General features: G+C 39.6%; 1 protein-coding gene across 5 annotated transcripts; it reads right to left on the bottom strand.

Annotated features, from left to right (window-relative positions):
* Positions 1–5382: 5382 nt before the first annotated feature.
* Positions 5383–22381, bottom strand: E2f8 (E2F transcription factor 8). 5 transcript variants are annotated; one of them, XM_070032733.1, is made up of 13 exons: positions 22205–22381; positions 20868–20992; positions 18481–18759; positions 17638–17794; positions 16010–16324; positions 15424–15585; positions 13728–13865; positions 11567–11770; positions 11254–11341; positions 10484–11015; positions 6941–7073; positions 6424–6824; positions 5383–6089 (listed from the first exon to the last, which is right to left on the bottom strand). In XM_070032733.1, the coding sequence occupies exons 2-13, from the start codon at positions 20880–20882 to the stop codon at positions 5907–5909; spliced, it is 2607 nt and encodes an 868-aa protein (XP_069888834.1). In that variant the 5' UTR covers positions 20883–20992; positions 22205–22381; the 3' UTR covers positions 5383–5906. The 5 variants fall into 5 exon arrangements, with proteins under 5 accessions (XP_069888834.1, XP_069888835.1, XP_069888833.1 ...); XM_070032734.1 differs by lacking the exon at positions 22205–22381 and adding an exon at positions 21323–21394; XM_070032732.1 differs by lacking the exons at positions 20868–20992; positions 22205–22381 and adding an exon at positions 21323–21710.
* Between the last annotated feature and the right edge of the window lie 353 nt (positions 22382–22734).

Genomic DNA, 22734 nt, shown 5'->3' with positions numbered 1-22734 from the left:
CTGCTTATCAGCACAATTGGCTATCAGAAAGAGGAGATGACCAGAAGTGCAGGACAGTGACTTTGTGTCTATCTGTATCAAATCATGACCTTCACAGAGTAATGGCAGCTGCTTCATCGTAATGTCTTGTGCAAATTCCTCTTTGAACCAACTCACAATCACAACCATAACATAAAAGAGATCTTCTGGCTTAATCAAATTAATACAAAAAATTAGCACATAGAAAGCCTGAAATAGCAACAATAGCTGTCACACCTTGGGATTAATACTGTCAAGTGCTGTTCTCATTTGTCATGAACTATCTGGAATTAGTCTATTTCTCCACCATTTGAAAACATGTGTCAGAGTTCTGGAGTGGGATATGGCATAATAAATGCAAACCTTCATGCCAGGCACATCTACATTAATGTGCTAGCCCTACACACTTACAGTGTAGTAGAGGTGGGCTCCTTAAGCTTTCTGAAAGTAGCTACCTCAAAAGGGAGCTACTAATAACTATCTTGTAATATTATCTTATATCTTGTAATATCTTGAAATAGATATCAACCAAAATTATTCCTTACATCTTCTAAGTCTAGTCTTTCCCCTGGAGTATCTAGGATATGAAATAGTTTCTAGAATTTCTCCGTAGAAATGACTTTACTTTTTAAATCAAATACAGTAATATAATTATATTTAGCACTCCTGATGTTTTATTTTGGGCCCAGATTTCCAATATCAACAAGTTTGAGTTTGTATGGACAGTGAGGAAGAACATTAATTGCCAAAGGAAACATGAATTACCAGTTTATAGGCCAGTTTATGGAAGGAAGCACTCATCAGTTAATCAGACAGAAATACACTACCTTAGAATGTTTCATAAAAGTAGGTTTGATGATGGGAATTCTCCTGGAATCATGTAGTTTTTCTAGTTCATAATGGAGACATTGATCATGAGAATGGAGAGACAAAGCAGGTAGAAACTGTATCAAAATCAGAGACCAAGAACCATAAAAACTAGAACATGAAAAGCATAATATTCTGTGCTATTAACTTTAAGAGGTATAGACCCACACATTTGATCATGTCTATAGGCATTATTGCATCCTTGGTGAATGGCTGAGTCTGTGAAACAGGAAGATTGAATATTCATACTACTCTTAGAATTGGGTAGTGATGTTATAACATTCCAGAAAGATTTTAATCCATAATAATTTATAGAAAAATGTTTTATTCAAGATAATATTTAGAAGATTCATATCTAGAGAATATTTTGTTAGACAACGTATGATGAGTGTTTTGTGTATATGCAAAAACCACATAATATTTAAAAACAATCAAATATACATATACCCTCCAATTTATAAAGAGGTTAAACCCTGGTAAAAATAAGTTGAAAGAGCACTTAATTTTTCTGACCTATCTAATCCACTCCATACTGTAGTTAAACAACACAAAATACTGGGGAATACCAGTTGTTTACTCTATGGATTCCATTTCTGACTAATAGCAGAGGCTTGCTGCCACTACTCAGGGTTACTTCATATAATTAGCTCAGAAAAAGATCAAAATTCAGAGCCCAGTTTCTTATGAATGTATGGCTTCTACACCATGATAAAGTTGAAAAGTTCTAAGTTAAATCATTGTAAACTAGGAACCATCTGCATACAATATTTTTCAAAAATGCTATTAATGACTAAAAGTAAAATATATTCCGTACTTAATTTTTTCTACAAAATGTTGACAAGCCTGGTAAGTCCCCATTTTAGCTACCAATCCAATTGAGCAAGTTATTGATTACAGTTCACTTAGTAGAATATTGGTATATAAAACCGCCTCTGTAAAGGTGGAAACTGATATTTTTTCAACCTAAAATAATTACACATTTTTTAAAAATTTATTTTAGACACTGAAGATTTGAAAACTACTAATGATAAATACCGTAAAGAATCTGCAGTCAGCCCACACTCTTTTCTGTAATTAATAGGATTGTTCAGAAAGATTATCTGCTTTAAGTTCTGACAATCTCTTGATTCTTTATCTGCAGGAACACTAATCACTTGAGAAGGACAAGTTTGAGGGAATTTGCTTTAAAGCTGGTTTAGATTAATTTTTTTGTCATCACATTTATTGCTCTAGATTTCTTTCTTCTATCTCTATTTCAGCTGTTTTCATGACTTCACATTCACTTGGACACAGATGAGGTTTTTTGTTTTGTTTTTGCATTTTCTAGTGAGATGAACATTTATGAAGGTCTTTTCTTTTTTACTTTTGGTTGGATTTCTACCATCCAAGCTTAGGAAACACATTAAGTGGTCTGAGAATTAGGAAGTCTTGGCTCTGAGTTTTCCTTTATGATATGGTAAATCTTTTGGTAACCCACCATGTAAAAAAAAGACTACTTTAATCAAAGTAAACTTACTAGGATAGCAAAGTCTCTTGGATCAATGAATGGCTAAAACTCTGGTTTAAATATGGGCAGGTGCTTGACAGAGCCTGGAAAGCAGGAGCTCCACAGGTAGAAACACAATGTAGTGAAATCAGAATGTGAGAAATGGAACCTCAAATTCCAGGGAGTTTGGTTTAGGCTGAATAACAAATTGACTCTTGCTAGATGTGAATTGGGTTCCCAATAGTAGTCCACCGGGACTTCTACAATGTGGAAAATGGAACTCCTTAGGAGGAAATATGGAGGTAGTTTGGGAAAAGAATTGCAGACTGGACAGATAAATGTCAATTGCTGTTACTATCTACCATCTTTAAAAGTTGTTTTCTCATTTAAGTCTGGGTTACCATGTCCCAGGAATGTTTCCTTCTATGAGTATCTATAAAACCAATGACCCATAATAGAGCAAACAGAAAAATGGTGTTTATGAACAGTGGTAGGTTATATGACAATATGTATTATCTATTGCTGTTTAACAGTATTATCACAAACTTAGCATCTTAAAACCCTTATGTCAGTTTCTATGGGTCAAGAGTCTCAACGTGGTTAAGGGTCTTTAGTTCCATAAAGCCAAAATCTCATCAGAAGCTTGATGGGAAAAAGATCTTAGATTTTTATCACTGTGACAAAGTACCTGAGAAAATCAATCTGAGGGAGGAAAGTTTTATTTTTGTCTCACATTTCAGAGATTTAAGTCCATTATCATTTGGTTCTGGTTTCTGGGCCTGTGGTGGTGTCCAGCATTGTAGTGGGAGTATATGGTAGAGCAAAGTCTCTCATCTCTCAGGATAGCCAGGAAGTAGAGAGAACCAGAGACCTTGGGCAAATATTCCTATCTACCCCCACAGTGTCTCATTTTTTCCAACTAAACTCTACCTCCTGAAGTTTCCACCATTTCCCAGCATCCTATTAAATTGTAAATTTAATGGATTAATCTACTAGTGAGGTCAGATTCTCATGATCAAATTATCTCCTAGGGACCTCCACCTCTGAATAGAATTGCAGTAGGGACAAACCAGCCTTTTGGGGGGGGGTCATTTTATATCCAAAAAATAACATACCTTAAGCTTACTTAAGTTGTTCACAGAATTCAGTAGAATTCTTTGTAGCTAAAAGTAAACTTTTAAGAATTCAGTTGTTGAAGGCTATATACTACCTTCAGCCCAAAGTTCCTTACCATATTGGGTTCCTTGGTTTCCTTGATTCTTCAAAGTCAGCAAGAGACTCCAGCCAGCCAAATATATAAGATGGAATTATAAAAACACATACACACAATTATATACTCTCTCACTTTTATGGTATCCTACTGGTTAGAAGGAACAGATCCTATCCATATTCAAGGGGCAGGGCTCACATAAGCATATGAACACCAGTTGTTTGGGGGAAGTATTGGGGTTTGAATTCAAGGGTCTTGCTTGCCAGAAGATTGTAATCAAGGGGTACCTTCAAGAATGTCAAGTGACAGAACTAGTAGGAGCAGTCTCCAGAGATACCTTGAAGCCTAACACATCTTTGTTCTTGTGCACTTGATTTCCCCAGCCAGGTACATTCTTGTGTAGATACTGATGAAGGGACAAACAGAAACTTGGCCTTCCACTTATCTAGTTCTGCCACAGGTCTGTGTGTTACATTAGCTTTGTCTGAGTTAATCCTAATTTTGTGTATGCAATTAAATCCAGTTAGCCTCCACAGAACTACATATTTTACCATTGGCACCTTACCTTCTCTACTGCATGGAGATGTTTTGCTTATTTTTGTTTCTAAGTTATATAATAGACACCTTAAAAGCAGGAGCCAATTCTTGTATCAGGAATCATTTACATACCTCCCAAGCAAAATAAAAATAAAGACAAAAGAATTTTGAGAGTAAGTTCTCTAATTGTATAGAGGAAGCGGGATCTCTAGGTAAACATGAAAATCTGCCCTGTTTCCTTTACTTGGTTGTGCCAACAAGGATGACCATACAAATGCTCAGATTATCTAAAACATGTGACTGATTTCTACCAGAGCTTCTAGGCTGCATCCAACAGACATGTTTCAAATCCCTGCACACACTAGCAGGGTGACCTAGCTCGTAGATATAATACAATTAAAATGTATAGCATTTTTGTCATAGAGCCAATAAGTAGGAAATAGATATTAAGATTCTTTAAGAACATAGCCAGGGAAGCTCCATCAATTCTCAAAATACAATTTGTCCTGTAACAATGGGGTTAGCTATCTTATAACCCCCTATACCACTCTTGGGCATATATCCAAAGAAGTATAAGTCAGTATCCATGCTTATTGCAGCTCTGTTCACAACAGCCAAGCTGTGGAATCAGCTAGGGTGTCCAACAGCCAGTAAGAATTTATGATCTATATAATATATATAGTGTATAATCCGTATTTCTATGTAATAAAACCCACCAAACGCTGTTTGAAAAACTGAGGGAGGACATGGGAATATAACAGAGGATGAATTTGTCCAAAGAACTTTGTATCTATGCAATTTTCACAAAGAACCCCTCTTGTACTATTAATGTTTGTAAGTAGAGCAGGAGTATTGGTGTCTGATCTTCCTCAGCAAAGAGTAGGAAGCCTGGGATAGATGCAGGTTATGCTGGGGTAGGGCAGTGGAGCTCCTGCCTTTTATCTCTAGTCTCCAAGGGAAGAGTGGAAAGCTTGTGGCACTTAGAGAGGTAACCTTGGTCAAGTACTAGCCTTTACCAAGCTATATTCACTATTCTAAGCAAAACCAAGGATCTCAAGAGAGGAAGAGAATTTAAACTTTCTATAAACTTGACATATCTAAATCCCATGATATATTCTCCTTCCCAGAAATCTGCCTCTGAGAATAAAGTTTTTCTCCCAAGACCGCCTAAATGGCCAAATGAAAATGTTAACTACATTTTAGAAAAGTTTTAATTTGAACAACTTATGATTAAAAATACATTTTATAAATAATTTTTCCAGACTTGATTGAGGATTGTTGCAAACTCTACAAAAAGACATACTGCAACACCAACAGATTAAAGAAATTACAAAAAATATAGCTTTAGCCCTCCTATTAAAAATACATTATACATCACACAGCATTTTCTTTGTGCAAAAAGTATGAGAGTGCTGTGTTAGGCATACTAAACATATTCACTCAAACAAAAGTAAACTTTAATACAGGTATTTTGCATAATAATGTGGGCACAGTTGAAATAATGAATCTTCCCCCCCACAAGTTAATATACCTTCGTTCAACATTTTACTTTTATTTTGTAGGCTTGAAGGCTGAACTTAGCCTTATACAAATGTGTGTGTGTGTGTGCGTGCACGTATTTATGTATGTATATATGTATGTATGTATGTATGTATGTATGAAAACAAATAGCTTTGACATTGAGTAACCCCAATGTATATTTACAGTATTTTCAAAGATGGTATTTTCCAAAGCAGTCTGTGTACATCTTCTCTGTTAAATAGCTCTTTAGAAAAATCAAATAATCAATTAGTGGACATCTTCTGTTGAGACTTCCAGTTTCCGCTGTGGGACAAAGAGAGTTCCAAAGGAGGTTTTATTAGCGCCATCAAAATCCATACAGGATGGGCCAGGCAGCTTGGATGGTCCACCTGGGGTACGGAAGAAACTTTCAGCCACTAACTGTGACCCTTTGGGTGTTACAGGAACAGGCTGATTGGAAAGAAGAATGGAAAAAAGGAGTCAAATTTGCAGACAAACATATGTGTGAGCAGACCCAGAACACTAGGCTAGATAAATGTGCCGCATGTTGGAATACTAGCATATCTTAACATTGGCTAGGGAAGCCTTGAAGGGTTTAATATTCTCATTACTTTTGCTAAAAGAAGACAAAACCTCATGATAACCCAGTAGGCACTCTTCCTGGATCTGAAAGGAAGGCTGACTTTTAATCACTCCCTTTGCTATCCTTCCTCTCTCTAGAGTCTCCTATGATGTTTTTTGGGGCATATTAATTCTAGGAATAATTAAATGAGAATGCTTTTACCTGTTGTGGCCCCGTCACAGCAATTGATTGTCCATTTGCTTGGCTCTGGCCTGGGACTGGTGAGTCATGGTTGGTGGCTCGTCCTTGTTGAGAGCCTGCATTTTCTGGTACAGTACTAACTGTTTCTATTCTTGGGGATACAGGAACAGCTCCTGTACCAGGCCCAGGGCTGGCAGACACCTGTACACTGGGAGATATGAGTCCCAAGTGTTGCAAGGTAAAGTTTACAATGGCTGAGCTTGGGTTCTGGACAGGAACGGGGTGGCTCGAAGTGAGAGCCGGGCTGTTCCCAACAGGTACGGCTGCCACAGGAGTTGGTGAAACCATAAGCTTCAAAGGTGTCACATGAAAAGAGGGAAAATTAACAGCAGTGAGTTCAGATGATGTCACTGGGATAACACCTGGAAAAAAGGGGGGTGGGGAAGAGTTCTTAAAAGCACAGGAATTTGGCTGGGAAGTTTACAAGGCGTATCTGAACTTATGATTGGCTCATGTTTGAAAGTATTCATATACTCACCTGCAATGGGTGAGCCGTAGATCCTTTGGTTTGGGGAAAGTGTACCTGAGTTTTCTTTACTAGATAAAATGGATTCTGCCCCCAGGGATGAGCACTGAGTGAGAGGGATTAGGTATCCTGATGGGAACAAGGTCTAGAAAACAAGGAGGAAGGATTTATTTTACACAAAAATGGCCATGTGTCACTTCAGGACAGTAGCCTTTGACTGTTTTTCTCACTGACCCAAGTTTTCCAATAGCTGGGATATAGGCAGCTCAGTCAGCCAGACACCAAAGGATAATGCCTCCCACTCATTCCAGTTTTTGCCCTGGAATAATACAGAATATTGATTTCTTAAATGCTACCCAAAGCTACTTAGTATTAAGGCTTACCTGGCACACTTCCCTTACACTGATGTCCTAAATACTGCTATGTCCTGCTATGATGTGACACTGTGAGTACCAAGCTTAATGGAGGCCAACACCAGGTATGACAAGTTTAGTCTTTTAACTACTGTTCTTGAATTGGGTAGGATGGTATTTCCCAAAGAGTATTCTGAGGAACACCAGTTCCTAGGGATGCAAACAGGCATTGCTTGATTCATGCTCAAATATGTTTAAGAAAAGCTTAAACAAAAGCCAACAGTATCTTTATTAGATAATTTTCTAGATACTTTACGTGGGCATGAATTATAAATCTCCAAGTAGGGTGTATTGTATTTACTATTGTCATATTATTTGGCAAATAAATTTTTGGTAAGGCTATTAAAAAGAGCTCATACTAAAAAGAAAAACATTTTAAGCAATGTTGATTTAGAGAAAGGAGTGGCCAAACTTTGGTCCAGGAGTATATCTAATCTTTTGGTTGATTTTGTCAAGGTTTCTTTGGAACACAGTCATGCCCAGCATTTATGTGCTGTCTGTGGCTGCTTGCCTGCTACACTGTCAGAGTTGAGTTGGCCTAACAGCCAAACATATTTACTGCCTGGCCCTTTCTAGGAAGTCTGATGACCCAATTTAAACCTAAGGAATTAGAATGTTTTGTACATGACTGCTTATTTGGATGATACCAAGCAAGCTTATATAAAAGTACTTCAGAGGCTGAAAATAACAGAACAAAAGGTGATCTGATTTATTCATATTAGAGATGCAGAATGCCATTAGGAAAAAACAAAACAAAACAAAACCTTGAGGCAATAAAGTAAGTAATAATAGAAAAGGCTGAGGGTTACATGTACCTGCCATCCTGCCTGTTAGATCTCTGTGCTTCTCCAAACAGAAAGTTAAACTGCCTGAAAAGTGCTTTAGCCTCTCCATACTCAGGACTGGCGAAAGTTAAAAGCAACTCTTATAAATTGGGGAGCTCCTTTTTATCTTCCTTCAAACTTATTTTCTCTCCATTGCCAAAGCAATAGTCCACACTTCAATCTCTCTCCTACTAGGTCTTTCCCTTGGGAATCAGAGGATTTAGAATTTACAAAGCTGAAAATATACCACAGGTTTAAATTTTGTTTCTTAGAATCAGAAATAGAGAATTCTTTTAACACTTGCTCTGTTATTTTTAGTTATGTTCCTTGATGGGATAAATTATTACTACTGGTTTAACTGAAGCCTTCAGTGAAACCCATATTACTCTCATAATTATGTCTCCATAATAAATAATAATTGTCAATATAAATTATACTTATTAGTCTTTTAACCTATAATGCCAATTCCATTTAGAAAATATATTAAAATTATTAGCCTTAAAGAATGAATTTGACATAATTCCCCTTGAAAATTACGTCTTCCAGCCTAGTCATCCTGACTCCCTCTTTTACCTTCAAATTGTTTTGTTTTCTCTATTCTTATCCACTATCTGATAAGTTTGTGTTTGTTTGGATACTGTCTTCTTTCCACCCCTAGAGTGTTTGGATTCTTGGTAAATGTTTGTTGGAATGAATTAGCACATGAAGCTTGCTCTGTCTTTCTTCCTTTTTTGTTCTGTTCATTTCATGCTAAAAAGGGTCAAAATGAACCCACAGAGGTTAAAAAAAAAAAAAAGAAGCACGTTGCATTCTACCCATTGAAAACCCTAATCCTGAACGTCTCAGGGAGCAACAGGAGATCATTATTCAATCATACTCATTGGCCCAAAGAGATTATGGACCTCCCAGAAAATGAATGAAGCCAGCCTTGTGATTTTGCCCCTAGCATGTACATTAAATGAAAAATGATACTATGTGAGATAATACACATGTTTTAAATAGCTTTCATGGGGCCATCCTCAGGGAAAATTTGGCAAACTCTAAAGCTCCCTTAATAACCAGTTAGAGATAATGCCCTTCAGCTGATATGGTGTCTTTAAAAGACCAGAAACCTCTTTATGTATATTATCATGTAATAAATTCAATAATCCCATAGAAACTGTCATGTGGCCATGGGCAAGTACTTAGAAGCAACCACAACTAAAGATGATACAGAGTGAGATCTGAATCCAGAGCACAGTTTTTCTACTCAGTAAGTGTACAGTAAAAATATGTGGACCAGTTTCTTTCTTCCTTCCTTTCTTCCTTTCTTTCTTTCTTTTTTTGCCGGTGGTGGGGCCTGAACTCTGGGCCTGGGTGCTGTCCCTCAGCTCTTCAGCTTTACCACTTAAGCCACAGCACCACTTTTGGTTTTTTCTGCTTATGTGGTCCTGAGGAATCGAACCCAGGGCCTCTTGCATGAAAGGCAAGCACTCTACCACTGAGCCACCTTCCCAGCTGCTGGAACAGTTTCTTGACAAATGAATACATGTAAGATGTAGGGAAGTAAATATCTTGTGTTAACGAAAGGGGCAAAATGAGAGTAACTTCTGCCTCCATGTTTAATTGAATTTACTCAGTCACACTGTCTTTCATAAATAATTGTCCTAAGACAGGAGAATGAGACAATGTCTATAAAAGAACTAACACCTATGATATCTGCTCTGTGGATAGACATTCAATGTTACTTTATCCTGAGCTAATTTCCTAGGGTTAAAAAAAATTACCTAGCATGTCAATATCTATAGAAATCAAGGCATCCAAGAAACCTACAAGTTACCAAGATTAGTTTGACTTTTCCATTTATACAACGTAGAAATTGTGATTGACATTTGAGGTAGGAACTGAAAATGAGGAACATATTATCTTCTAGGCAACAGATGCCAGGTACATGACATCAAACAAACACTGAAGAATGACTCAGAAAGCAGGAGTCACAGGAATCCTATGTCTGCTTATAAATTATTTATGACTTCATGACAGTTGTTTGCATTCCAGTATGGGATGGAGAAAGAGACTTGTGGACAACCACCTGTGATGCTTTAAAAAGAGCAAGTAATCCCTCCTCTGAAGGTTAAAAATGACTCTGCCTTCATCGTAGTCAGAGGATTAGCTGTCCAGGCCTCTTTTGGATTACAGGATGCTAAGGAACGGTTCCCTTGTCTTCTGACATACTGTCTTTGATCTGCTAAATTTCACAAGCCACCAAATTTTTCTCTTTGAATCGGGTAGGAAATTTCTAAAAAAAAAATTAAAGCACAATTCAAGGTTGTACTTACTGTGGAGACATTTTCAAGTCCTTTTAAATCGTCTTTAAATTTCTTTTTGGATCCACTGTCCTCCAGTATGCTTGCTCTCTTGGAGCCTTTTTCTCCAGCTGCCTCCCTGTTTCGGTTCTTTGTAGCTTGTCTCTCTGCTAAAGGCAGCAAGCTTCCAGGTCTGGAGGAGGCACTGGTCTTTGTGGCATCATTGGTGACCTTTTCAGTGGAGGCATCTGTGGAGTCGCTTGACCCAGTAGCTTTAGAGGAATGGGTGGAGCAGACTGTTGGGCTCAGGCCTTGGGGTGGTGTTATGGTTTGGGCTTGGGCAGGTTGCAAGTAGATGGCATAGGATGGGCCTGAAGGGGCCTGAGGTAGGATCACAGGCACTGCTGATGACAATGGACTAGGGATCAGGGGGACCACCCCCAGAGACTGGATGAGGGATGGTGCCATCAGCTCTAGCTCAGCATTTGCTGGGGCATCCAGAGGAGCCACTCGTTTGTAGTGCCCAGATCTTGCTAGCTGTACTTTCACTTTCTTTCTGGGTTCACTGAAAGATAAGATTTAGAACATGACACTATGGAAACACATTTGCTTCTAAATGTTCTATCACTTTAAACCCAAGGTGAAGCCATTACAGAAACTATCATTTCTGTAATAACTGTGTAGGAGACATGGAACAGATTATCTCTGTAGTTTCCAAAGCTAGTGCTCACACAAAGCAACTGATTCTAATAACACAATGTGAAAGTAATTCACTCTGTTACTAAAGAGCACTGCCAACTTACCTTGATTGCTCTTCTAACTGCATTTTACAAATAGCTGCGAGTTGATCCATTTTACTTGGGAAGGGTGGAGAATTCTGAGAACTCTCAGCTAGTAAAATAGAAAGGGGTGTGTGTGTTAAAGCTTAAGAATAAATATTCACACAGATGAAATTTTACTGAGGTCAAAAAACTAGATAACATGTACTGCCCCCAAAGTTACAGGGCAATTAAACAGTGAATCCTACAAATGGCCATTTAAAAAAGAATAATATATACGTAACTTAGGCTTATGATTTAGGATCTTTGTGTAAAGATAGTGAAACACAAAATGTACCTTTGTTGTTCTTGACAGGGCTACTGGGAGCAGAATTTATCTTCCTCCGATCACTCTCTATACTCTTTACCAGTTTGATAAGAGATGGATGTCTAGTGAAGTTTGGTTTCCCACGCGTGGAAAAGAGGTTTTTGGCACAGTTCTCTTTTGTAGACTGCCTTACCTCCAAATCAGAGGTGGCAACAGGTATGACTGGGCTGGGGCCTGAAATGGAAAAAGGTCTGTATTAAAGGGGAGGAGGTGATTTCAGCTTCCTCCTGAGATATGAAATCAAAATGTAGTTCCAAAATGATTAGAGAGCAACTGTGCTACTCTCCCACAGGCTTTCTTTTGTCAGATGCACTCTGATACAGTATTTCATGTTGTATTTCTGAAACCACACTGTATCAGTCCTTTGGGATTCAAGAAGGAGTAGTTTATGAATCCCCTTTAGATGAAGACATGCATTTGGAGATGTTCAAGTTTCCTATACAATATGAAATCTATTTGGTTATAACCTATATGCATCCTCCTGTAAATCTGAAGTCATCCCTAATTACATATAATACCTAATATAATCTGCATTGTATAGTATATAAGTAGTTGTGATACTGTACTAGTTAGGGAATAATGATCAGAAAAGGTCTATATATGTTCAGTGCAGACAAACATTTAAAATTTTGACATTTTCATTGAGTGCTGGTGGCTTACGCTTGTAATCCTAGTTTCTCAGGAGGCTGAGATCTGAGGACGCTGTTTGAAGCCAGCCTGGGCAAAAAGTCCACTAGACTCTTAACTCCACTAATGTAACAACAACAAAAAAAGGTGGAAGTGGAGTTTTGGCTCAAGCAGTGGACCACTAGCCTTGAGGAAAAACTCAGGGACAGTGCTCAGGCACTTTGTTCAGGACTGGCACCCATGCACATATACATGCGTGTGCACACGTGCACATACAAATTCAGTATTTTCAACTTATTATAAGTTGAATCCTTGGATGTGGAACATTCAGACATGGAAATGGACAATAACCAATGAAGAGCTAGACTGTAGTCACTCTTCATTTTCTTTCTTGGTGATGTATTAAAAAGTATATGTCCTGACTGGGCATCAGTGGCTCACATCTATAATCCTAGCTACTCAAGGAGGTGAGATCTGAAGATTGAGATCCAAAGCCAGCCTGGTCAGGAAAGTCCATGAGACTCCTGTATCTCTAGTTAACCACTATTTAAAAAAAAAAAAAAAGAAAGAAAAGAAAAGAAAAGCCAATAGTGGAGCTGTGATTCAAAGTGGTAGAGCACTAGCCTTGAGCACAAAAGGACAGCACCCAGGCCCTAGGTCATGCCCCAGGACTGGCACCAAAAAAACCAAAATTATGTCTTATCATCAGACCTGATGAATATGATCCGTATACTTGCTCCACTGGTTAGGCTACTTTTGGAAAATGCACCCAGAGAGGAAAGCAGAGACACACAATGTCTGATGCAAGATGTCTCAGCTAGCAGCATGAGGGTTTGGGGTATATATCTGGTTAGTACAGTCCCACAACCTTCATTCCAGATTCCTGGACCAGAACATCTCTCCGTGAAATGCTTCTAAAATTTCAGTAACCTTGCAATGGTGCCATTGTCCTTTCCACTTCACAGAAGAGGAAACTGAGTCTTGGAGAAGTAACTTGCCTGAGGACACATAGCTAATAGGTGGTAGAGCTGAGACTAGAACCTAAGTCTCCCCATCTTTCTGTGGTTCACATTCTTGCCATTTTCCAGTGCTTCTGTGTATAGATATTTGATGGGATGCAAAAATATGAGCATTTCAGTGTTGAATATTAGAAACATCTACCTTGAAACCAGATTAGATTAATTTCTTATTCTCAATGTGTTACAGTTCTTGATGTTTTTACTGAACAGAATATGAGAGCAAACATGTATATGCTCTCTGAAGCTTTCAACTTTTTAAATCCATTCACTTTCAAATTTTACTTCTTGGATACAGGGTGAGAGAAGGTGGTTATGGAGATTACATATCTAATGTCACCAGTAGCCAACTCTATATGGGCACTCATCTTTAATAGCTTTTACAGTCATTTATATATGTCCTTCCCATCTGGAGTTGGAAAGAAAAATCTCTCCAAATGTGCATTAATTTGAAAAAGAATTTTAAAAATGAAAGAAAAAATACATACCACTGCTATTTAGACTGATTTCTGGGCCTGTCCATTTAAAAGCTGGTTTTCTTCCTCTTTCCTCTGTAACATGAACTTTCTTGATAAGATTCAGGCTACTCAGAACATTAGCTATATCATACAATCTCCTAATTTTTGCTAGGAAAAAAAAAGATATATGCCACTTAACAGAATAATGAAAGATCAAAAGATTCTGCTTCATAAGAAATTCATGTATATTCTAAGAGCTGCCCTGTCAATGTCAGACAGGAACATCTGACTCCTTTTAAGTTATTCTACGGCTGCCCCTTTAATTAAAACCAAGAAGAGGTTTAAAATATTTAAAAGTCAGTTGCTGCTGGTACTGAATTTTGCAATGATAACAGTACACTTTGAAAACAGAAAAATAACTTGATGAAATCACCAGACTTATAAAAACTTGCCATTCCTAAATATCTTCTGAGGAATCAGAAGACTTTATGTGAACAAATAGAAATAAATGGTAAATGTATTGCTTTTCTATTCAAAATAGCATATAAAACAAGATTTCTTTCATAGCATGAAGTATGGAGAATTCTGTACCCCTAAGGACATTTGTACATTTTTAGGTTTTTAAGTGATAGGCAACATATAGATCTGTTAATTCTACAAATCTCATGCTTTAAAAATGTTTTTGTTACAAAGAATCTGTTAACTTCGGTTTGATAGTACAAAATTACAAATGGAGTCTCCCTTCATAGCCATTCTAGAAGGTTCTGAGTTCCCTGAGGATGCAGCAAATTACACATCTGCACTTCCAGAAATAGCTAAATGCTATAACCAGTGAAACAGGGAGCTGAAAACTGTCTGGTGACTCAGAGAAAAACAGGTGACCCATTTGTAGTACAGGGATGTGGTTTCTCAAATTGCAGATCTCCTAAGCCAACTGCCTGTACTACTGTCTTTACTCTCTACTTAGTTGTCTTGAAATAAATATATATCAATCTAGGGATGTCTGAATGTACTTCTGAGACTAGAACAGCTTTACAGGCTAGGATGGCATTTCCAGGTGAGCTCCCGGACAATTCCTGTGACCTCTGAGGTCAGTCAGGGTGGCTCTGCCTCACTATATGGCTGCGTCCTGGGAAGCCACCTACATCTAGTACAGACCCCAGAAGAGAAAAGCATTCACTAGATGCCTTTCTCAGGCACTTCTTTTCACAACTTCTCTCTATTCCTTGCGGAGGTTCCTGCAAAGTCTGGCACAGGGATCAAGGCAAATTCTGTGTTAAAATCCTAGAGTCCCTTTCAAATTTAAGATAATCTGGCTAAAACTCTTCTTTCAAAACCGACAGGCCATTTATACTGTAGGTCATTCTGGGGGATATTTTTTCATAGGAGTTATTTATACCTCAACATATCAGTATTAGTGCAGAGAGCAGAGATCAAGGAACCCACTTCTTCTTTACAATTTATTGCTCATTCAGACCTTAGCTAGTACAGATTCTATGACTTTGTTACAATATCATGTGAAGCCAAAGTATCTAACAAATAAGAATAGTTATACATATCTTTGATCCCCACAGGCCAGTACCACCATACCTGCTGAAAAGTGAAGGTAGAAAAGCTAAACTAGACAGGATGTGTTCAGTGCTCTATACATTTGGAAATAAGCTAATAATAGAAACGTTATTGTTTGTGATTAGATTTAAGCTCCACAGAAGTCCATGACACTTACTTTTAAACTTGCTTTTATCCAAATCTTCCACATGGTCTTCCCCAATTAAAATCTTGGCAGCAATTTCTAAGCTTACTATCTGAGGCGTTGACACTAAAAACAGCATCACAAATTTCTGGCTCATCACTCTTAAGGACTTATCTTTGCGGCTGTTTACAGAAGCTTTGGGGAAAGAAGAAGATTAGAGAATTAAAATTCGTGAGGGGACAAGTGACTTCTAAAGTGACAAGGCTAAAAATACTACCACCTGATCATCCAGCTGACAACTGCAGTGTTTTAGCATTACAGCCAAGTAGCTATATAGAAGAGAGCAAGCTCATGAGAAATGTCTGAGCTTTTCTTTCTTTTTTTTTTTTTCATTCAGTACTGGAGATTGAACTCAGGGCATCACACTCACAGCATTCTATCCTTTGAGCCATATACCTAGTCTTTTTGCTCATTTTTCTAGTTTATCAGATAGTGTCTCACACAAACTTTACCCAGGATGGCCTCCAACCACAGTCCTCATCTCTGTCTTTCAAGTAGTTGAGATTATAGAGCTGTGCCACCTTGCTCAGCTAGTAGACTTTTCCATGCCATCGCTCACCTGCCCGAAATTCCACTCCAGGAAGTTCAACAAAACACATGTCTTGGTGTCCATTTTGGCCAGTGTTTGATTTGATGATATGGTCCTCAATACTGTAACTCTTAATAAAGTCAAACTCTTGTTCATACTCTTTCTTTTTGATCATCATAATCTGTTCAGCATACTTATTCTCCTCTCCAACGCTCTTCAGAGTACCAAGGGTTTTGTTGAGATTGTGTCGCCCATGCCAAGTGTACCTGTTTTTGGCAAGGCGGCTCACCATGTGTAAGCTCTCTAAGACATTCACTATATCATAAATTCGCCGACGCTCAACATCTACAAAGAATATGATTGTAGGTTAATAGGTCACTTTTGTGTTTTGGAAGTGAGTCACTTCTTCTGTGGGCTTTTAGTCAATAGATTCAAGGTAATATAATTTTATTTACTACTGAAAACAACAGGATGAAGGTGGAAGAGATACAGCAATGTTCTCAAAGGTAGAAATGAGTGATTATGACTTAGAAAGGCAACATCTATTGATTATCTAATACGTACCAAGGCATAGACATTTTATCCTAACTTGTGAAGCAGTTACTTTAATGACCAGGACAAAGCTACTAACTTACCTAGGGAATACCCAAGTCTTCACACACACACACACACACACACACACACACACACACACACACACACACACACACACACACACACACACACACCTCACACACACACACACACACCTCACACACACACACACACACCTCACACACACACACACACACCTCACACACACCTCACACACACACACCTCACACACACACACACACACACACCTCACACACACACACACACACCTCACACACACACACACACACACACACACACACACACACACGCTTATCACATTCACACACCAGGTCTAAAATTATGAGATTTTAGAAAAAAATAAGATGGACTTTTTAAAAACTGACAAAAAATTAGGAAAGTATAACTCTCTTTCAGTCTAACTTCTCCTACATCCTTGCTACTACGAACGACGTTGGTAGTAGTAACTCTTATGACTTGCCCAATCTAGTTAAATTGAATTATCTGGCATAGCTCACATCTTCAAGATTAAGATTAAGGTATTTATATAACTTTCGAAAAACATTTCTAATTTGCCATACATTCTTTTAGTTATAACTAGATTCAGGTCTATGAAAGACATAACACCAAACACCAAAATACTCCCCAAAGCAGTCTTCAGTCTGGTGGTGGCAGGGTGGCAGGGAGTACAACCTGGTTCTATCTACAGGAGGTGCCAATCAATGTAACAACCAAGAAGGTTTTGGCTCCTCAAGAAAAGAGTCGAGGAAAGTTCAGAATTGTAGCTGTTTGTGAAACAGAGACAATAAAGCAATGTTGCCTTTCTGTAAAGCTTTAGACAACCTCAGCAAAAAGTAAGCATATCATTTTCAGGTTTCTGAGATTCACTGCAATTAAAAGCCATTCATCTTTATCCTCAGATTAATAGGACTTTAGACACCTATCAGTTCCCTATAGCCTTATTTATGTCTGCTACAAACACTGCTTCTGAGCATACAACTGAGGAGTTAAGTCCATAAACCCAAGTTTAATTATTAACCTTTTAAGCAAACTTTTGTACTTACTAAGTTCTTCAGCTACCTCATCAAGACAGATGTCATTATTCACAGCAGGATTGGGATAATTAGGATACCGGGCTAAGAACTTGTGACACAACAATCCTAAACTTTTATCTTTTCGACTTGGTTGAGATTTCTCATATTCATCACCAGATAAGTGGTCCTACAAAGGAAAAGGTAAACAAATTTATTCTAAAATTCATTTTTGCCAGATTTATTAGGGGTATGTGAGCTCCGTGACCAACACCTCTTACATACCTTTTCTACACATGCTAAGCTTGTACAACTACAAAGTAGGACGTAAAAAAAGACAAAGTTGGGTAAGCCAGTACAATTTGCTTAGCAAATCCAAAAGCTGGAATGAAAGTCACTAAAAGTTTCAGAATTCCCAGTGTTTGTGTGTATTTGATGGGATCAGGAATGTTCATGGAGTTTAGTAACAGCCAGAAAGCAGTGCTGATTAATATTATATTGCTGGCACTTCTGTTTTTGTTCTTGTTTTTCTTTTCTTTTTTTTTTTTTTTGCTGGTCCTGGGGCTTCAATTCTGAGCCTGGGCACTGTCCCTGAGCTTCTTTGGCTGAAGGCTAGCACTCTACCACTTGTGCCACAGTGCCACTTCTGGCTTTTTCTGAGTAGTTTATTGGAGATAAGAGTCTCATGAACTTTTCTGCCAGGGCTGGCTTCAAACCATGATCCTCAGATCTCAGCCTACTGAGTAGCTAGGATTACAGGTTTGAGCCAGCGCCTAGTAATTGCTGGCACTTCTGCAACAGCTTCAAAACCTTCCCCCCTCCCAACATCTCCCCTGCCCTGCCTCCCCATTCCCAACCTAGTCCTCTGAAACCTACGTGTAAACAGTCTTTGGCCTCAGGTAATCCACTTCTATTGTCAAATAATCCCCTTTTCTGATCTCTGCTTCGGATCTCAGGGCTCACAGCACTGATAAGCATTTTCAGATTGGCTGTTGGTGTCCATGGCTCTCCCTGGGATGCTTCTTTGGGTTTGGTGGGCGTGGTTAAAGGGCCAAAATCGGGCTGTCTCTCAGGTAGAGGTATATTGGCCTTAGTGGACTCTTTCAGGGGGGTTTTCATCAGTCCCCTTTTATGTGGTTCAAAAAAGAGGTTTTCCTAGTTCAAAAGAAGTAAATAATTAAATCTCTTGTAAAACAGGACTTATCAGGTAAATTTTGATTCTAAAATTATATAATATAGAGAATATTGCTAAGAAGAAAATGTCTAATGTGATTGCACAGTTGACTATAAAGTATATCCCAATGATTAGCTTCCCATTTAACACCTATTCTATTTTGTTTGCTCCTTTGTTTCCAATGGGGTTTTGTTATGTCACCCTGCCTGGTCTGAAACTCACAACCCTCCTGCCTCAACCTCTAGAGTTCTGGGATTACTGGCATGGGATACTATGCCTTGGCTGTTACTGCATTCTAGAATTTAAGTCTCATTTTCAGTTTTGCAAAAGAATGGATCTAAATGTTTTCATTTAATTCATGTTTAATTTAGTTAGGACTTATAATTTCCAATTAACTTCTAATTAATTCATTTTTGATTAATTTGGATTTATTTCTGATTCTATTTTGAAATAACTTTAGATTTAAAGAAGTGTTCTAAAGATAGTTTAGAGAGTTCACATGTACCCTTCACTTATGTTGCTCTTATAGGTCTGATAATTTTAAGTGATTGCCCCAAGCTCCAGAAGCAACCTTTATAAATGAGTATAAGGGCTGGGAGGGTGGCTCAGTGGTAGAGTGCTTGCCTTGCATGCATGAGGCCCTGGGTTCAATTCCTCAACACCACATAAGCAGAAAAAGCCAGAAGTGGCACTTTAGCTCAAGTGTTAGAGTGTTAGCCTTGAGCTGTAGAGCTGAGGGACAGCGCCCAGGCCCAGAGTTCAAGCTCCACGACCATAAAATAAAATAAAAATGAGTATAAGACCCATAGAACAGAAACCATTATCTACCTAGTATAATAGCTGCATTTAGTGAGTGCTGAATTAAAACACTATTTACATGAAGGAGGAGGAGAACCAAGCAGATAAAATGAGGGCCAACATATGCCAGATTTATCTAGAAAATCCTCAGTGCTTAAAAGTGGGTCTTCTAACCAGAAAAGTCTGCACTTTCAACATCTATTGTACCCAGGGAGAAATGGGGCCAATAAAAGTAAAACTAGCTGCCCAAAGTCATAAACCTAGCTCCTGGCAGAAGCAGGGCTGCCAGTGAGACAAAAGAGGGTAAGTTAAATAAAACTAGTGGAGACCTATGTCCACAGGAACTTCATATACTTTTTAAAAAATGTATCTGTATTAATTTTAGAAGAAAATACTTGGAATGGCTATAATTGAAAAAAAGAGGTTCATTAAACTCTTCAATAACTTTAGAAATATATATGAAAGATACTATTTTCTGTCTATGACATTTAAGGATTTATCAAGGGCTTTTCTATGTGTAATGTTAACAGAATCTTGCCAAACATGACATCAGGCTGTGTAAAGTCACAGATGACTAGAACACAGACCTTCCCATGCCATGCCATGTATGTAGTATTTGCATGGAAGTTCATGTGATTGATCCCATGAGATGTACCCAAGGAGGTACTGACCTAAGGATGGAAGGCTTCTAAAAACTGCAGCTCTTGGCCTCACCATACCAGGACAAATAGTGATTTTCTTCTTTTACTAATATCTAATACCCATAGGAAGCTTTTATGCAAGTTCACTTTTAAAAAAAGGCACTAGTTGAATATCAATCCACATATCCTTGCTGACAATGTTTTCTTAATTTTTCAAATAACTTATTTCTGTCTTAAACAGTATTTCAAACCCCAATATTTAAAGAAGTTGACAATTTCATAGAAAATTGCCTTAAAAGGAAATCATATTTAGTAAAGACAAATGCCTGTTTTGAGTTTGAGCTGTTCAAGAATCCTTGCGCTGGAATACAACAAATTTTTTTATTCTTAAAATTACCTTTTATCTCGTTTATCTCGTTAAAATTACCCTTTATCTCCTTTAGACTGCCATGAAATCATTAAACCAGGAATATGACTAACCCTGGGCAACCCCCTCCTCTTCAAAAACTAAAATTTCCTTCCTTCTGGATGTTTAAAAGGGGAAGCCAAAATCAAACATTAACAAGAGGCTAGAAGATGAAACATTAAGTCAGGATAACACTACACTTTAAAATGCAGTGGTGAATAAAAATACAGCAGTTAAAAAATACCTTTTCGTTCTCCATTCTGTCAATTTCTCACACATTTAGTGTTCCTTTAAAAATGATAAATCTGGAGCTCCTCCTCAATTCTCAGTTCAAGTATTCCAATCAATTCTAATAAAAAGCTTAATATCCTTAAATTAAAAAAAAGGAAATACAAAAAAGAGAAAATCAAGAACGAGTAGATCTGAAAATCCCTTCACAGACAGAAGAGGTCAGGGATACAAGAGGTGACGGTAACAAAGACTAATGAAAAAAAAATTACAAATTAGACTTAGATTTTATTCCTGATAGCACCACTGGGCAGAGATTCATCCCAACAAACAGGTAAATTCCTTTATAAAACCCATCTACTGCCTAAGACTTCAAGCAACCGCAAAACTTTCCGTGACAGTCCTCTCCCATCTTTGGAGAAGGCGGGCCATGCTCCCGCGCCCACCGAATACACTGTAGCAAGCACCCACCTGTCCACAGATCAGGGCTCGGGCTCTGGATAGAGCACACGAATTCAGGTTCTGGATGAGCACACCGGACCCCAAGTATCTCAATACCCGTCTGCATCTAGATGTTTGAATTTCACCCCTAATATACACGTGCGCAGGCGCAGCGACAAAGTTTTGGTAAGTCGCTTGATAGGAAACTTCTAAGTTCTGCTCCCAAACGCTAAGCGTACGGCTAGGCATTTAAAGGACGCCTTATAATTAAGACTTCTTTCTTCCTTTACAGAAAAGCTTCCTTAAAGCCTCAGAGCGCCTTGTACTCCCTGCTCAGGTGGCCGATTCACGCCACGATGTTCGACTCCACCACGATGGGCTACTTTTGCTTAGTAAGGCATCCAGGTACAGACCCCACGCCGTCACCAGCTCCGCGCCCGGAGAGCTTCCCCCTCCTCCCGGGAAACTGCACCGCCCTTCGTCAGGCCGCCAGTCCACAGCCCGCCCGACAGTTCCTAGATAGCATCCCCGTGGTTGCCAGAGCAACGGTTCCAGTCCAATCAGAGAGCCGGCTCCAGGCCTGCGATTGGCTGACGGCTCTAGGGGCGTGGCCGGACCTTCCGCCTCCGATTTAAAAATTTGGCGCGGAAAGTCGGACCGTGGCCGGCACCGCCCCTTAGTTGCGCGGGGCTTGAGCGCGGGCAAACCCGCGCCCGGAACCAAGGCATCCTCGCCCCTCCCCCTTACTCGCCCCCCCCCCCCGCCCTTCTGCGCGGGAGCTCAGCTCCTCCCTCCAAGGCCCCCGGCGGAGCGAGAGGCGGGAAACGGCCGCCGCCGCCGCCGCCGCTGCCCGCCCAAGTTCGCTCCTATTGCCGGCAGTCCTGGCGCGGCGTCCCTCTGCGTTCCGCTGACCTGTCAGTCCACCTCACAGTTGGAGCCGGCGGCGGCTGATCCCGAAGTCCTGGGCACTCCTTATCCGCCCAGGCCCAAGACTCAGGGTGTCCGTCGGGCGGTCAGTCGTTTTCCCGCCGCGCCGAGGTGGGGTGCCAGAGGGACACGCCGGGACCAGGACTGGCGGGCCGGCGGGCGGGCAGAGGGAACGTGACCGTGCTGGAGCAGTCAAGTCTCCGATTTGAAATTAACCCGCTCCCGGCGCGAGCCGCTCCCGCGGGCAGGGAGGGCCGCTCCCCTCCCCCACGCCCTCTCCTCCCGGCCGGGACCCCGCGCGCCAATCGGAGACTGTCCGCCTCCGCTGCCGGCGAATCAGGATGCAGGCACCGCCCTCGGGTTCCGCCTTCACAGCGGAGCTGGGGATAGGGAGGGGGGGGGAAAGAAAGTTCTGCAACTTTTTTTTTTTTTTAAATACATCCCTTTATCCTTTATCCTGACTTGAAGTTGGGGGGGGGGGGATGAAATTTGGCCTGTTCACGGCTAGCGAGCGG

Source organism: Dipodomys merriami, unplaced genomic scaffold, assembly GCF_024711535.1.
Source record: "Dipodomys merriami isolate MVZ:Mamm:240054 unplaced genomic scaffold, mDipMer1.0.p SCAF_21, whole genome shotgun sequence".
Classification (NCBI taxonomy): Eukaryota; Metazoa; Chordata; class Mammalia; order Rodentia; family Heteromyidae; genus Dipodomys; species Dipodomys merriami.
The sequence above is the reverse complement of the archived record's forward strand: the minus strand, read 5'-3'. Positions and strand labels throughout refer to the sequence as shown.

Excerpts from the sequence above, each read along its gene's own strand:
- E2f8 (XM_070032732.1), bottom strand. The coding sequence starts at position 21,541 with ATGCCTAGCCGTACGCTTAGCGTTTGGGAGCAGAACTTAGAAGTTTCC. Across the intron at positions 17,795-18,480 it reads AGGCCAAAGACTGTTTACAC|GACCACTTATCTGGTGATGA; the intron begins GTAGGTTTCAGA and ends TTTCCTTTGTAG. Across the intron at positions 13,866-15,423 it reads GGATAAAAGCAAGTTTAAAA|CAAAAATTAGGAGATTGTAT; the intron begins GTAAGTGTCATG and ends TTTTTTTCCTAG.